The sequence below is a fragment of the Musca domestica genome, unplaced genomic scaffold (assembly GCF_030504385.1).
Source record: "Musca domestica strain aabys unplaced genomic scaffold, Musca_domestica.polishedcontigs.V.1.1 7, whole genome shotgun sequence".
Classification (NCBI taxonomy): Eukaryota; Metazoa; Arthropoda; class Insecta; order Diptera; family Muscidae; genus Musca; species Musca domestica.
In genome coordinates this window covers 25,959,315-25,975,426 of record NW_026712383.1, presented here as the reverse complement: position 1 = coordinate 25,975,426, position 16,112 = coordinate 25,959,315, and the positions used below count along the sequence as shown (strand labels likewise).

Sequence of the window (16,112 nt, the reverse complement as noted above, 5' to 3'; positions counted from 1 at the left end):
TTCTGGTACCTCCCCCACAAAAGGTTGATATTTTCAAAAAAAAAAATCGATTTGCACAGAAAGAGAAGAAATAATCCGATTTTGCTCCAACTTAGCCAATCGTAATTTAGTTCTAGGTCGCGTGCAAAACGCTAGATCTGCTGTGAATATGGATCATGTCCGACCACTTGTTCTATCACATCCCCCACAACGGGTCAAAACAAAATCTCAATAGAATTTAAGTTGCTTTAGAATAGCGTAGCTGAATAGACATCAGTATCAGGCTAATGGCCTAGCTTTAGAGAAGACCTTCGACAGGTCTATCCCGGCAAGATATTCAGAATGTCTTTTGCCCATGTAAGGCCTTTGGAAAGCCTTAAATGTAGCGGAGATTAATAGATGTTTTTCCTTATTCGACCTTTTTATATATTAATAAAGAACAGCTTTAATTTATAGGCGGCAGGCAAAAAGTCTTTTTTTTCCGAATTAATTCTGTCTCTAGAAGGTCTTCCGGAAGTCATCTGTTAATACAAGGCCCCTTATACATAGGGTCATTTAGAATCTCTTCTATACATAGAATCTCTTTAGAGGGGGGGTACAACCAATAGAAGCCTAGTGAAGGACTTCCTCTATGTCCTCTATTTATCGGAGACCCTCTGAAAAATTTTATCTAAAGAATACCCTCAAAGATCTATCGTCCATAGAAAGCCTTTACAATACCTTTTATCTAGAGAAGACCCTTAGAAAACCTTACATATTTTTTCAATGACCAAAAGACAAAGAAACGTGGATTTTTTAAAGAATATTTTTTCAAGGACCATCCGAACAAGAAACATGGATTTTTTAAAGAATTTTTTAAGGACAAAAAGGCCAAGAAATGTGAATTGTTTCAAGGACCATCAGTTGAAGAAACGTGGATTTTTTAAAGGACCAAAAGGCCAAGAAATGTGATTTTTTTCAAAGGACAATCAGTTGAAGAAACCTGGATTTTTAAAGAATATTTTTTCAAGGACGAAAAGACCAAGAAACCTGGATTTTTTAAAGAATTTTTTTCAAGGACCAAAAGACCAAGAAAAGAATATTTTTCAAGGACCAAAAGACAAAGAAACGTGGATTTTTTTTAAGAACATTTTTTCAAGGACCAAAAGACAAAGAAACGTGGATTTTTTAAAGAATATTTTTTCAAGGACCATCATTTGAAGAATCGTGGATTTTTTACAGAATATTTTTTCAAGGACCATTAGTTGAAGAAACGTGGATTTTTTAAAGAATATTTTTTCAAGTACCTTCGAAGCTATAAACGTGGATTTTTTAAAGAATATTTTTTCAAGTACCTTCGAAGCTATAAACGTGGATTTTTTAAGGTATATTTTTTCAAGGATCCAAGAAACGTGGATTTTTTTTAGGAATTTTTTTTCAAGGATCCAAGAAACGTGGATTTTTTAAAGAATATTTTTTCAAGGATCCAAGAAACGTGGATTTTTTAAAGAATATTTTTTCAAGGATCCAAGAAACGTGGATTTTTTAAGGAATATTTTTTCAAGTACCTTTGAAGCTATAAACGTGGATTTTTTAAGGAATATTTTTTCAAGGACCAAAAGACCAAGAAACTTAGATTTTTTTAGAGAATATTTCATTCTAGCCATTTAGTGACCCTCCATGCGTATGAGTAATGTCATAACGTATACGTCAGCTATTCGAAATAATTTTTAGTTATTTTTTCGTTATCGGCTACTCATTTAATATTTTTGCTTTCTCTCTCTTTTTCTTTCTTCCCCCTTATAGCTTCCCGTCAGCTGAGACGTAAAGTACCCTATGCCGGTCATTTGATGACACCGCGACGCCTCTGGCTAAATAAAATACCCACCCAATGCGATGTGGTCATTGAGTTTCCTGAAGATGCACCCGACGAGGCACTGCGTTGGCTGTTGGCACGCATACGGTCACAGCCACCGGCCGGTTTGGGGCTGGTGGTGCAGGTGAAGGCCCACGAGAGTTCAAGGCGAAATGCATTTTATATAAGTGCTCCGACGAATATGTAAATATATTTTTTTCTCATTTTGTTTTTGGAGGATCTAGGCAAAGTGGCGAAGAAGGAAATCCATTAATTTATGTTTTCTTTTTCTCAATTCCCTTCGATTTTTATATGTGGCTGTAGTTTATTTCGAGCAGCGGAAGAGGCTCGTTTGCCGAAACGTTTACGTCCGGATCTGGGTGGTGCCTTACGAGAATTTACAACCCGCGAAAGTCATTGTTTCCAGCAAATCAAAAGCGATGATGGCAATACCTCGCTGTTCACCTCCCAGGAGCGCCAATGGTTGGTGTTACAGGTACTGCAGGGTCTCAGGGCGGGCCAATCGGACATAGAGGCCCTGCAAGGTCGAGCAGCCGTCGAGGAGGGCCAGAGTATTGTGGCCGCCTGGCAGGAAACTGGATTGATAATGCAAATATTCCCGCTGCATGAGACAAAAAGTTTGGCCTCACTGCAGAAGAGTTGGGTCAAGCAGGTCCTGGCCCCGCAGCCTTTGGGTGAGAAGGGAGAATCACGAAAAATTATTTTTTTTATTTTATATTTTTGTTTTTCGATTCCAGACGACATTGCCGAGTATTTTGGTGTCAAGGTGGCCTTATACTTCGCCTGGCTGGGCCACTACACCTGTGCCCTGGGGGTGCCGGCGGTATTTGGCACCATTTTGTATGCCTTTCTTTGGGGCAAAAATCAAATGGCCCAGGACATGGGCCATGTCTTGTTTTCTCTCTTCAATGTGGCCTGGGCTTCGCTGTATTTGGAGGCCTGGAAGAGATATTCTGTGGAGCTGGCCTTTCGCTGGGGAACGCTGTCCACACCACCGGAGCTATTAGAACCACCGAGGCCTCTATATAAGGTAAGGGAAAATTTTCTCTCTCTCCCTCTCTTAGGAAATATATGTTCTCTTTATATCTCTCTTACCTCTCTCATCTCCCTTAATCTCCTTTTTTTTCTTTTGTTTCTCTCCCTTCCTCCCAGGGCCCACTTGTTGAGAACAATGTCACCGGCCGTCTGGAGCCGAAGGAGGCACCCGCCTGGAAGCGTCGTGCCTTTCGTTACCTTGTCAGTTTTCCCATAATCGGCTTATGTTTGTTTCTGGTGTTTGTTGTCATGTTCCTGATGTTACGTTTTCAGGTAAGTGTTGGAGTGCGGTATGTGTGTTTGGGTGTATGTGTGTGTGTAAAATGGTGTTAACAATAAAATGTGACAAAGTAATGCTCGACACGTGTCGTTGTTGTAGAAGGTATCTGTATGCGTGTATGTGTGTGTGTAAGTCCTGCATCATTCCTTATGCTCTTTCAAAAATCTGATTACTCATAAATGATAACAACAAGAACACAATAACAAAACGGAAGCAGAATTGGGTGGTAATTTTGGGGATTATTAAAAAAATTAGGCTGTCGGATCATTTTCGGGGTGCAAGGGGGCGTATGGGTGTTGATGTAACGTATACGTCTTCTATCTCTTGAAGAGTACCAGATCTTTTTCTATTGATAGGAGAACTTCAGATAGATCTGAATACAAAGCCTTCAGAAGGTTTGCCGAGGTTCTCCATGGCCAGGTGTGCTTTTGAAGGCCTTATGGAAACATATTATCTTCATAAACACTTCTAGAGGAGGTATGCGTAACGTCAAATCTCATATGCCCCACAGTGCTTTGAAAATTATTCGGCAACATCATTTCAGGAGGGCTCTTATCTACAAAAAAAACCCTTAAAAAGGTGTTCCGCTCATGGAAAACTTTTAGATTTTTTCCATAGATTAAGAAGGCGTATGAGTGTTGACGTAACGTATACGTCTTCTATCAATTGTATCAGAATTTATTCCATAGATAGGAGAGCGTCAACTCTATTTATACAAGGTATTCTGAAGAACCTTTCGAGGTTCTCCATGGCTAGGTATTCTTTGAAGGCTTTATGGGAATATATTATCTTCCAAAGTTCTTGTTCAGGACGTATACACAGTGTCGAAAGTCATACGTCCAGTCGTTCTTTGAAAATAATTCGACCACCTAAATTTTGATGCCTCTGAAAATTACTCCCAAACACTGGTTATCCAATGAAGGTCCCAGATGATCTTCCATCCATATAGGGTCTTGAGAACAACATATATCTATAAGAGGGTCCTCAGAATGTCGTTATCCATAGAAAACCTTCTACTCAGAAGTCTTTCACCCATCGAACACCTTTACAAGATTCTCTATCCATAATTCGACTTCAGAAAGCTTTCCATCCATGGAAGGCCCTCAGAAAGTCTTCTGTTCCTAGAAGATCCTGAGAAGGTTTTTCATTCATAGAAAGCCTTCGGAGGGCCTTCAATCCACAGAAGGCATTTAGTTCGTCTTTTATCTACGAAATAATTTCCGGAGGTTTCGTATCTACACAAGACCTTAAAGAAGGCCATCCACATATAGAAAATGTTCTGGTTTTTCCCTAGTCTCGGGAGGTCTCCTATCTACAAAAAAACCTTAAAAAGGTGTTCCACTTATAGAAAATTTTCAGATTTCTTCCCTAGCTTAAGAAGGAGGCGTATGAGTGTTGACGAAACGTATACGTCTTCTATCAAATGAAGAGTATCAGAATTTATTCCATAGATAAGAGACCGTCAACTCTATTTATACAAGGTATTCTGAAGATATTTCGAGGTTCTCCATGGCTAGGTATTTTTTGAAGGCTTTATGGGAATATATTATCATCCAAAGTTCTTGTTCAGGACGTATACACAGTGTCAAAACTCATACGTCCCGTCGTGCTTTGTAAATAATTCGACAACCCAGTATTAGAATGCCCCTAAAAATTACTCCCAAACACTGGTTATTCAATGAAGGTCCCAGAAGACCTTCCATCCATATAGGGTCTTCAGAAGAACATATATCTATAAGAGGGTCCTCAGAATGTCGTTATCCATAGAAAGCCTTCTACTCAGAAGTCTTCTACCTTTACAAGATTCTCTATCCATAGAAGGTCTTCAATACATAATACGACTGCAGAAAGCATTCCATCTATAGAAGGCCCTCAGAAAGTCTTTTGTTCTTAGAAGGTCCTGAGAAGGGTTTTCATTCATAGAAAGCCTCTAAGCCTTAGAAAGCCTTCGGAGGGTCGTCAATCAACAGAAGGCATTCAGTTCGTCTTTTATCTACGAAATAATTTCCGGAGATTTCCTATCTACACAAGACCTTAAGAAGACCTTCCACTTATAGAAAATTTTCTGGTGTTTTCTCTAGCCTCGGGAGGTCTCCTATCTACAAAAAAAGACCTTAAAAAAGTAGAAACTTTTCAGATTTTTTCCCTAGCCTCAGGAGGTCTCCTATCTACAAAAAAAACCTTAAAAAAGTAGAAACTTTTTAGATTTTTTCCCTAGCTTAGGAAGGCGTATTAGTGGTGACATAACGTATACGTCTTCCACCATTTGAGGAGTGACAGGACTTTTTCTATCGACTGGCGAAACCTTGAACAATTTATACAAAGTTTTCATAAGGTATGCTGAGGTTCTTCATTGCTAGGTGTCTTTTTGAAGGTTCCATAGAACCATTTTATCTTCGAAAACTCTTGTAGAGGACGTATATGTTACGTCAATATTCACACGTCCTAACGTGCTATGAAAAATATTCGAATTCCTATTTTTTTTTTTTGAATACACCCAATATTACTCCCAAATTCTGCTTATCCGATGGAGGTCTCCGGAATGTCTCCCATCCATGTTGAATGGCCCTCAGAATATCCGATATCTCTGCAAGATCTTCAGAAAGCCTTATATCCATAGAAAGCCTTCTGAAGGTCTTTTAAAGATCGAAGACCTTTAGTAGATTTCCTGTCCATAGAAAGAGGTCTTCAATACAAAGGATACTTTGAAGAGGTTTTCAATACAAAGGAGGACTTTAGAAAGTCTTAAGAAGGTCTCCTGTCCTCAGAAAGCTCTGAGAAGGGGTTAAATAAATAAAAAGCCCCCTGAAGTTAGAAAACCTATAGGAAGCCTTGAGAGGGTCTTTGATACACGGAAGGCCTTCAGAATGCCTGATATCCCTACAGGAACTTCAGAAATCCTTTTATCAAAAGAAAACCCCCCAACGGCAGTCTAACAATCGAAGACCTTAAGTAGACTTACTATTCATAGAAGCACTTCAGAAGTCCTACCATCCAAAGAACGCTCTCAGAAAGTCTTCTGTTTTCAGAACGCCATGAGAAGGTCTTCAATTTATAAAATGACTTTTGAAGGTTGTCTATGTATTGAAATGCTCCATGTCCCTACAGGACCTTCAGAAATCTGTTCATCCAAAGAAAGCCCTCCAACGGCATTCTAATCATCGAAAGCCTTAAGAAGATTCTCTATCCATAGAATGATTTCAGAAGGTCTTCTATACAAAGGAGGGCTTCAGAAATCCTTCTATACTTAGAAGGTCCTGAGAAGGACTTTCTTTTATAGAAAGCCTTTTGAAGGTTGTTTATAAAAACAAAGTCTTAGGACGGTTGTCCATCCACAGAATGCTGTCAGATTGTCCGCTATCTATACACGGCCTTCAGAAATCCTTTTATCCAAAGGAAATCCTCCGAGGGCATTCTAACCATCGAAGGCCTTACGAAGACTCCCCAACCATAGAAGAACTTCATAAGGCTTCAAAACATAGACGATCTTCAGAAAACCTTCCATCCATAGAAGGCCTCCAAAAGGACTTCTCTCCTTAGAAGTCCCTCGGAAAGCCTTCAGTCCTTAGAAGACATTAAGAAGGTCCTCCATTCATTGAAAACCTTCTGATATGTACCTAACTATAGGAAGCCTGAGGAGGGTCTTTCATCCATTAAAGAGTCTGCAGAAGGTCGTTTATCTACAAAAGAACTTCAGGGGGTCTCATATATACAAAATACCTTTAGAAGGTCTTTCGTTAATAGAAAAATTTCAAACTTTCTCCCTGGCTAAGAGAGACCAGCTGAGGGCTTTCCTTTCACAGAAGACCGGTACACCGTCTTCCATCTCTTGAGGACCTTTGATGGGTTCTCTATCCACAGAAACTGTGCACAACATCTTCTATTTGTAGAGAGCCTTCAGAAGGTCTTCTATCCTTAGTAGGCCCTGAGAATGTTTTTCATTCATAGGAAGCCCCCTCAAGGTTTTCCAAGTTGAGAAAGTCTTCGGAGGGCCTTCCACCCACAAAAGGTGGAAGAGCTTCAGAAGTTCTCCCATATACCGAAGAACCTCGAGAGGTATTATTTCGTTAATAGAAAATTTTCTGATTTTTTTCTGTGGCTAAAGAAGAGGATCCACAGAAGATCTGCTTATGGTTCTCTATATCTTGAAAAGGTATTTGAAAGGTTCTCAATCCACTGAAAGCATTAACAAGGGTTTTTTCTTATCGTTCTGAAGATTTTCTAACTATAGAAAACCTCAGGAGGGTATTGTACCAACAGAAGGCCTTCAGTAGGTTTTTATCTAGAGAAGAGCCTCAGGAGGTATTTGAAAGGTCCTCTATCCACTGAAACCATTCACAAGGTCTTTTAGCGTTCTGAAGGTTTTCTAACTATAGAAAGCCCCTGTAGGGTCTTGTATCAACAGAAGGCCTTCAGTAGGTTTTTATCTAGAGAAGAGCCTTAGGAGACCTCCTATCTACGGAAGAACTATATGAGGTCAACCATCTACAAAATATCTTACGAAGATTTCCATTCATAGGCCATTTTCAAATATTTTCCTCCTAGCTAAAGAAGGTTATCTGAGTGTCGTCCATCCACAGAAGACCTATAAATGGTATTCCCTCTCTTGAGGACCTTTGAAATGTCCTCCGTCCTTAGAAGTCATTCAAAAGGCCATTTATACATATACGACTTTCTGATGACCCTATGTCCAAAGAAGGCCTTCCGAAGGCCGTGCCTCCTTAAAATGGATCAATGAAAGACCCTAAAAAGGTCTACCATTCATAGAAACTTTTCAGATTTATTTCCAAGCCATTGAACTCCCTCAGAGGGTCTACCATTTATATAAGGCCTGCATATGGTCTTTGGCATCTTGAAAGGTCCTCGACCATCTAAAAAAGTCATTTAGAAGTTCGTCCATCTCTCGAGGACATTTGAAAGATCATTTATACACAGAATGAGTTCGGAAGGTTTTCTAGTTGTAAAAGCCCTTCAATAGGTCTTTTGTCCAACGATGGCTTTTAGAAGGTATAATGTATGTAGGAGGTCTTCAATATGACTTTTATTTAAAGAATATCAGGAGGTTTCCCTCTGGCGGTTTCCCTAAGAAGGTATACCAGGATGTAATTTATTTATATGAGACCTTCAGAGCTCAGAGATGTGTAGAGGTCTTTAAGCGGTCTTCTATATGTCGATGACCTTCAGAAGATCTTCTCTTAATACAGGGACTTCAGAAGAACTCCTATCCACGAACGGTTTTTAAAAGGTCTTCTCCTACCAAAAAATATCCTGAATAGGCATTCTGTTCATAGAATACACTCGGAACGTGTTCGAGAACGCATTCTCTATATGATGAATCTTAAAGCCGCTGAAGGTACATATTGCAATTGTTGTTGTTTTTGTTGTTATCATTATTTACCTTTTCGATAAATGGCTTCCGATGTAAGTCTTCTGGCTCTGGATTTTATATAATTGTCAGATCTTTTTCTAGAATATAAGTGGAATTTATAAATTGTTTACAGAACCTTTAGATCTAACTAGATCCTTTAACTCCTTTATTATCCTATTCTATGTTGGCTCCATAAACGAGAATATTGCTAGAGAAAATTATTTTAACAAATCAGCAGGACCAGACTTACTTCCAAATTATTAATAAAAATCAGGATAATCAGTATAAAAATCCTATCAAATTATAAGAAAGTGGAATTTTTTAAAATTTAATCTTAGTCATGGAACTTGAGAAAATAAAAAAAGGAAGAAAATATTCGCTAAAACTTTGATTTTTCCTAAAAAAAACAAAATATCAAAATTAGTAAATATCTTTTAAAAAGAGTTCGAAAGTCCTTCAAAAAATATTTTTTGTAAATCCATCCAGAAAAATGTCCTTTCAATATTTTTTAAAATTTCGACAAATATAATTTAAAAAAAAATCCAATATAATCTGATTGATTATCCGTCTGAAGGTTTGTGGAAAATTATTTTTTAAAAAATAAAATTTTTCAGTCTGAAGGTCCTTGGAAAAAAATTCTTTAAAAACCTTAAGGATTATCACTTTAGAAGTCCTTTGAAATATGTGTTTAAAAAATATACCGCAGAATGTGAAAAATTATTGGTTGGAAAGTCTGTCGAAACTACAGCCGAAGACAGAAAATTGTCTGTGCAGGCACACGTCTTCGTATAGCCCCCATATAATGGTACCTCCCGATATTTGGTATTTTCATGATTTTAATGTCATTATTATCCGGAGTAGTTTCAAATTACGTATATAGAGTTCGTAGTGAATACTACAGCCTAAGACAGAAAATTGTCTATGCAGGTCCAGGTCTTCGTATAGGCCCCATATATCTGTACCTCCCTATATTTGGTATTTTGACGATTTTAGGGACAATATTCACCGAAATTGTTTGAGATGTCACATTTGAAGTTCGTATAGGATGCTACAGCCTGTGACAGAAAATCGTCTATGCTGCTCCAGGTCTTCGTATAGGCTCCATATGTCAGTACCTCCCTATATACGGTATTTTGATGATATTAGCTACATTATTCACCGTTTATTTCAAGTTTCGAATTTGAATAATGCCTTATGACAAAAAAATGCCTATGTAGGTCCACGTCGTATAGACCCCAATATAACGGCTATATTAGGAATTTTTAGGGTTTTAACTGGATTTTTAAAGGATTTTATTTTTTTGAAAATTTCAAAATTCGTTCCAAATGGTTGCCCGGCCGAATCTACTGCTCTTTGACTTGCTTATATTGCTAGCGAAATTTATTTAAGAACCCGAGATATCCACTATTAGATTTCCATAAGAATTACGTCAAAAGGTCTAAGCAAGTTTTTGAAAAACATTCGGAAAGTTCTTCCGAAATTATTTAAAAAAAAATGTTTTTAATCTTTTTTAAAAATTTTTTCAACGGATTTTATTTTTTGAAAATTTCCAAATTCGTTCCAAATGGTGGCCCGGCTGCACTTACTGATCTTGCGCTTGTTTATATTGCTAGCGAAATTTATTTAAATAAACCAAGGTATTCACTGTGAGAGTTCCATAAGAATCCCTTCAAAAGTTCTAAGCCAGCTTTTAAAAAAAAAAATGCGGAAAGTCCTTCCGAAATTATTAAAAAAAAAAAAAAAATCCATTATGTTGTTGCAAAATCGTCAGGCGAAATCCCATTATTGTTGTTTTTATAAAAACAACGTTTGTTTATGAGTGGAGAACGATGGTAATGTTTACCAGGGGGTAAGGCAGGGAATACCTAGGTTTCGGAAAGAGCCACCAATCCTCATCAGTTCCCTTGTTTCTTGTCTGGGATATTCTCCCCAGAAGTTATTTAAAAAAAAATAACTTCTATGACAAAAAACATTTTTTACCCAAGTGACGAGATCGTAAGCTCAATAGAAGAGGAACAAAAGAATTACAGAAAACTAAAATTCTTTTGGAAAATCTTCTAAATCTTACAACCGCACTTATAAACATTTACATCTTTCTCCACTTTGTTATGCTTTCGTTCAACCTGAACGAAGTAACATAACCATGTAAGTTTGTTTTGTCTGTTACAACAAAAACCCCTTCGTCGACCGTGCCTGTGTCTATTAATAGAACAGAGTTTGGCTTGCTTGTTTGGGATACCATAGTATTTTGTTGTTGCAAAATCGTCAGGCGAAATCCCATTATTGTTGTTTTTATAAAAACAACGTTTGTTTATGAGTGGAGAACGATGGTAATGTTTACCAGGTAAACATTACCATCGTTCTCCACTCATAAACAAACGTTGTTTTTATAAAAACAACAATAATGGGATTTCGCCTGACGATTTTGCAACAACAAAATACTATGGTATCCCAAACAAGCAAGCCAAACTCTGTTCTATTAATAGACACAGGCACGGTCGACGAAGGGGTTTTTGTTGTAACAGACAAAACAAACTTACATGGTTATGTTACTTCGTTCAGGTTGAACGAAAGCATAACAAAGTGGAGAAAGATGTAAATGTTTATAAGTGCGGTTGTAAGATTTAGAAGATTTTCCAAAAGAATTTTAGTTTTCTGTAATTCTTTTGTTCCTCTTCTATTGAGCTTACGATCTCGTCACTTGGGTAAAAAATGTTTTTTGTCATAGAAGTTATTTTTTTTTAAATAACTTCTGGGGAGAATATCCCAGACAAGAAACAAGGGAACTGATGAGGATTGGTGGCTCTTTCCGAAACCTAGGTATTCCCTGCCTTACCCCCAGGTAAACATTACCATCGTTCTCCACTCATAAACAAACGTTGTTTTTATAAAAACAACAATAATGGGATTTCGCCTGACGATTTTGCAACAACAAAATACTATGGTATCCCAAACAAGCAAGCCAAACTCTGTTCTATTAATAGACACAGGCACGGTCGACGAAGGGGTTTTTGTTGTAACAGACAAAACAAACTTACATGGTTATGTTACTTCGTTCAGGTTGAACGAAAGCATAACAAAGTGGAGAAAGATGTAAATGTTTATAAGTGCGGTTGTAAGATTTAGAAGATTTTCCAAAAGAATTTTAGTTTTCTGTAATTCTTTTGTTCCTCTTCTATTGAGCTTACGATCTCGTCACTTGGGTAAAAAATGTTTTTTGTCATAGAAGTTATTTTTTTTTAAATAACTTCTGGGGAGAATATCCCAGACAAGAAACAAGGGAACTGATGAGGATTGGTGGCTCTTTCCGAAACCTAGGTATTCCCTGCCTTACCCCCAGGTAAACATTACCATCGTTCTCCACTCATAAACAAACGTTGTTTTTATAAAAACAACAATAATGGGATTTCGCCTGACGATTTTGCAACAACAAAATACTATGGTATCCCAAACAAGCAAGCCAAACTCTGTTCTATTAATAGACACAGGCACGGTCGACGAAGGGGTTTTTGTTGTAACAGACAAAACAAACTTACATGGTTATGTTACTTCGTTCAGGTTGAACGAAAGCATAACAAAGTGGAGAAAGATGTAAATGTTTATAAGTGCGGTTGTAAGATTTAGAAGATTTTCCAAAAGAATTTTAGTTTTCTGTAATTCTTTTGTTCCTCTTCTATTGAGCTTACGATCTCGTCACTTGGGTAAAAAATGTTTTTTGTCATAGAAGTTATTTTTTTTTAAATAACTTCTGGGGAGAATATCCCAGACAAGAAACAAGGGAACTGATGAGGATTGGTGGCTCTTTCCGAAACCTAGGTATTCCCTGCCTTACCCCCTGGTAAACATTACCATCGTTCTCCACTCATAAACAAACGTTGTTTTTATAAAAACAACAATAATGGGATTTCGCCTGACGATTTTGCAACAACAAAATACTATGGTATCCCAAACAAGCAAGCCAAACTCTGTTCTATTAATAGACACAGGCACGGTCGACGAAGGGGTTTTTGTTGTAACAGACAAAACAAACTTACATGGTTATGTTACTTCGTTCAGGTTGAACGAAAGCATAACAAAGTGGAGAAAGATGTAAATGTTTATAAGTGCGGTTGTAAGATTTAGAAGATTTTCCAAAAGAATTTTAGTTTTCTGTAATTCTTTTGTTCCTCTTCTATTGAGCTTACGATCTCGTCACTTGGGTAAAAAATGTTTTTTGTCATAGAAGTTATTTTTTTTTAAATAACTTCTGGGGAGAATATCCCAGACAAGAAACAAGGGAACTGATGAGGATTGGTGGCTCTTTCCGAAACCTAGGTATTCCCTGCCTTACCCCCTGGTAAACATTACCATCGTTCTCCACTCATAAACAAACGTTGTTTTTATAAAAACAACAATAATGGGATTTCGCCTGACGATTTTGCAACAACAAAATACTATGGTATCCCAAACAAGCAAGCCAAACTCTGTTCTATTAATAGACACAGGCACGGTCGACGAAGGGGTTTTTGTTGTAACAGACAAAACAAACTTACATGGTTATGTTACTTCGTTCAGGTTGAACGAAAGCATAACAAAGTGGAGAAAGATGTAAATGTTTATAAGTGCGGTTGTAAGATTTAGAAGATTTTCCAAAAGAATTTTAGTTTTCTGTAATTCTTTTGTTCCTCTTCTATTGAGCTTACGATCTCGTCACTTGGGTAAAAAATGTTTTTTGTCATAGAAGTTATTTTTTTTTAAATAACTTCTGGGGAGAATATCCCAGACAAGAAACAAGGGAACTGATGAGGATTGGTGGCTCTTTCCGAAACCTAGGTATTCCCTGCCTTACCCCCTGGTAAACATTACCATCGTTCTCCACTCATAAACAAACGTTGTTTTTATAAAAACAACAATAATGGGATTTCGCCTGACGATTTTGCAACAACAAAATACTATGGTATCCCAAACAAGCAAGCCAAACTCTGTTCTAAAAATCCATTATAAAAAAATTAAGGTCCTCCGAACAATTATTTAAAAAAAATTACCAGTCCTTCAAAAATTAAAAAAAGTCAAGGATATAAATTTTGAATACAAGGACTATTTATTGGTAGGTTTTTAGATATTAATAGACAATCAATGATTAATAGTTTGAAACTGTTTCAAAATTTATTAAAAATAATGGATACCTGTTATAACCCATATTTGCTGGTCTGAAGGTCCATAAAAAATATTCTTTAAAAAATCCAAAATTTTGGCCGAGGGTTCTTAAAAGACCTTAATCCTGATAGTACTTAAAATATTCTTTAAAAAATCCACGTTTCTTAGTCTGAAAGTTCGCAATCCTGATAGTCCTTAAAAAATATTCTTTAAAAAATCCACGTTTCTTAGTCTGAAAGTTCTTAAAAGTCCGAAATCCTGATAGTCCTTACAAAATATTCTTTAAAAAATCCACGTTTTTTTAAACAACCAGGTTTATAGGTCTGATCTGGTTCTTAAAATCCCGGTTTCTTGGTCTTTTGGTCCTTGACCGACCAGCCCTTAAAAAAATATTGATCAACAATACATTTCTCTCAACTTTCCATTGTTTCAGCTACTCTCTGCTCTTAAATGCAACCCATTCCGCACAAATTCAATTGAAAACCGTGCGCCACATTGTTTTTTTGTGTGCCTCTGTTTTATGAACTGAATTGGTGGGCATTGTTTTGTTGTTTTTTTTACCACACTCCTTTAATAAAAAACAAGTCCTTATAGTTTTTTTGGTGTTAAGTAAATATTCTCGTTTGTTTTTGTTGTTGTTGGTTTTTCGTTAAACAAAGAAACACTTCACGGAACACCTTCAACACTGTGTGTGCATACAAGGGCGGGCTCTATTTCGAGGGGGTGAATATTTTTAAATTGTGGGTCATTGGTTTGGATGTGTTGAGGTGAAGTGAAATGTGAAGACTTGAAGTGAAATGCCAGCAACGATGTCAAAAAGTTTTTGTTATGTTTTCTGAAAACTTGGATTTTTTAAAGAATATTTTTTCAAGGACCAAAAGACCAAGAAACGTGGATTTTTTAAAGAATATTTTTTCAAGGACCAACAGACCACCAAGCGTGGATTTTTTTAAGAATATTTTTTCAAGGACCAAAAACCCAAGAAACGTGGATTTTTTAAAGAATATTTTTTCAAGGATCCAAGAAACGTGGATTTTTTAAAGAATATTTTTTTCAAGGATCCAAGAAACGTGGATTTTTTAAAGAATATTTTTTCAAGGTTCCAAGAAACGTGGATTTTTTAAAGAATATTTTTTCAAGGTTCGAAGAAACGTGGATTTTTTAAAGAATATTTTTTCAAGGTTCCAAGAAACGTGGATTTTTTAAAGAATATTTTTTTAAGGTTCCAAGAAACGTGGATTTTTTAAAGAATATTTTTTCAAGGTTCGAAGAAACGTGGATTTTTTAAAGAATATTTTTTTAAGGTTCCAAGAAACGTGGACTTTTTAAAGAATATTTTTTCAAGGTTCCAAGAAACGTGGATTTTTTTAAGAATATTTTTTCAAGAATCCAAGAAACGTGGATTTTTTAAATAATATTTTTTCAAGGTTCCAAGAAACGTGGATTTTTTTAAAGAATACTTTTTCAAGGTTCGAAGAAACGTGGATTTTTTAAAGAATATTTTTTTAAGGTTCCAAGAAACGTGGACTTTTTAAAGAATATTTTTTCAAGGTTCCAAGAAACGTGGATTTTTTAAAGAATATTTTTTCAAGGATCCAAGAAACGTGGATTTTTAAAGAATATTTTTTCAAGGTTCCAAGAAACGTGGTTTTTTTAAAAAATATTTTTTCAAGGATCCAAGAAACGTGGATTTTTAAAGAATATTTTTTCAAGGTTCCAAGAAACGTGGATTTTTAAAGAATATTTTTTCAAGGTTCCAAGAAACGTGGATTTTTTTAAGAATATTTTTTCAAGGTTCCAAGAAACGTGGATTTTTTAAAGAATATTTTTTCAAGGTTCGAAGAAACGTGGATTTTTTAAAGAATATTTTTTTAAGGTTCCAAGAAACGTGGATTTTTTAAAGAATATTTTTTCAAGGACCTTTAGAAACGTGGATTTTTTAAAGAATATTTTTTCAAGGACCTTTAGAAACGTGGATTTTTTAAAGAATATTTTTTCAAGGACCTTTAGAAACGTGGATTTTTTAAAGAATATTTTTTCAAGGATCCAAGAAACGTGGATTTTTTAAAGAATATTTTTTCAAGCATCCAATAAACGTGGATTTTTTAAAGAATATTTTTTCAAGGATCCAAGAAACGTGGATTTTTAAAGAATATTTTTTCAAGGTTCCAAGAAACGTGGTTTTTTTAAAAAATATTTTTTCAAGGATCCAAGAAACGTGGATTTTTAAAGAATATTTTTTCAAGGTTCCAAGAAACGTGGATTTTTAAAGAATATTTTTTCAAGGTTCCAAGAAACGTGGATTTTTTTAAGAATATTTTTTCAAGGTTCCAAGAAACGTGGATTTTTTAAAGAATATTTTTTCAAGGTTCGAAGAAACGTGGATTTTTTAAAGAATATTTTTTTAAGGTTCCAAGAAACGTGGATTTTTTAAAGAATATTTTTTCAAGGACCTTTAG

At 36.1% G+C, this 16,112-nt stretch overlaps 1 protein-coding gene across 7 annotated transcripts in view; it reads left to right on the top strand.

Moving 5' to 3' along the window:
- The window catches only part of LOC101887915 (serine-rich adhesin for platelets), a 152,772-nt gene that overhangs the window by 94,712 nt on the left and 41,948 nt on the right, over positions 1–16,112 (top strand). For all 7 annotated transcript variants that reach the window (XM_059130042.1, XM_059130040.1, XM_059130038.1 and 4 more), the window contains exons 2-5: positions 1,765–2,017; positions 2,138–2,508; positions 2,572–2,864; positions 2,987–3,142. In XM_059130042.1, coding sequence (XP_058986025.1) covers positions 1,765–2,017; positions 2,138–2,508; positions 2,572–2,864; positions 2,987–3,142 — 1,073 coding nt within the window. The remainder of the gene's footprint in view (positions 1–1,764; positions 2,018–2,137; positions 2,509–2,571; positions 2,865–2,986; positions 3,143–16,112) is intronic.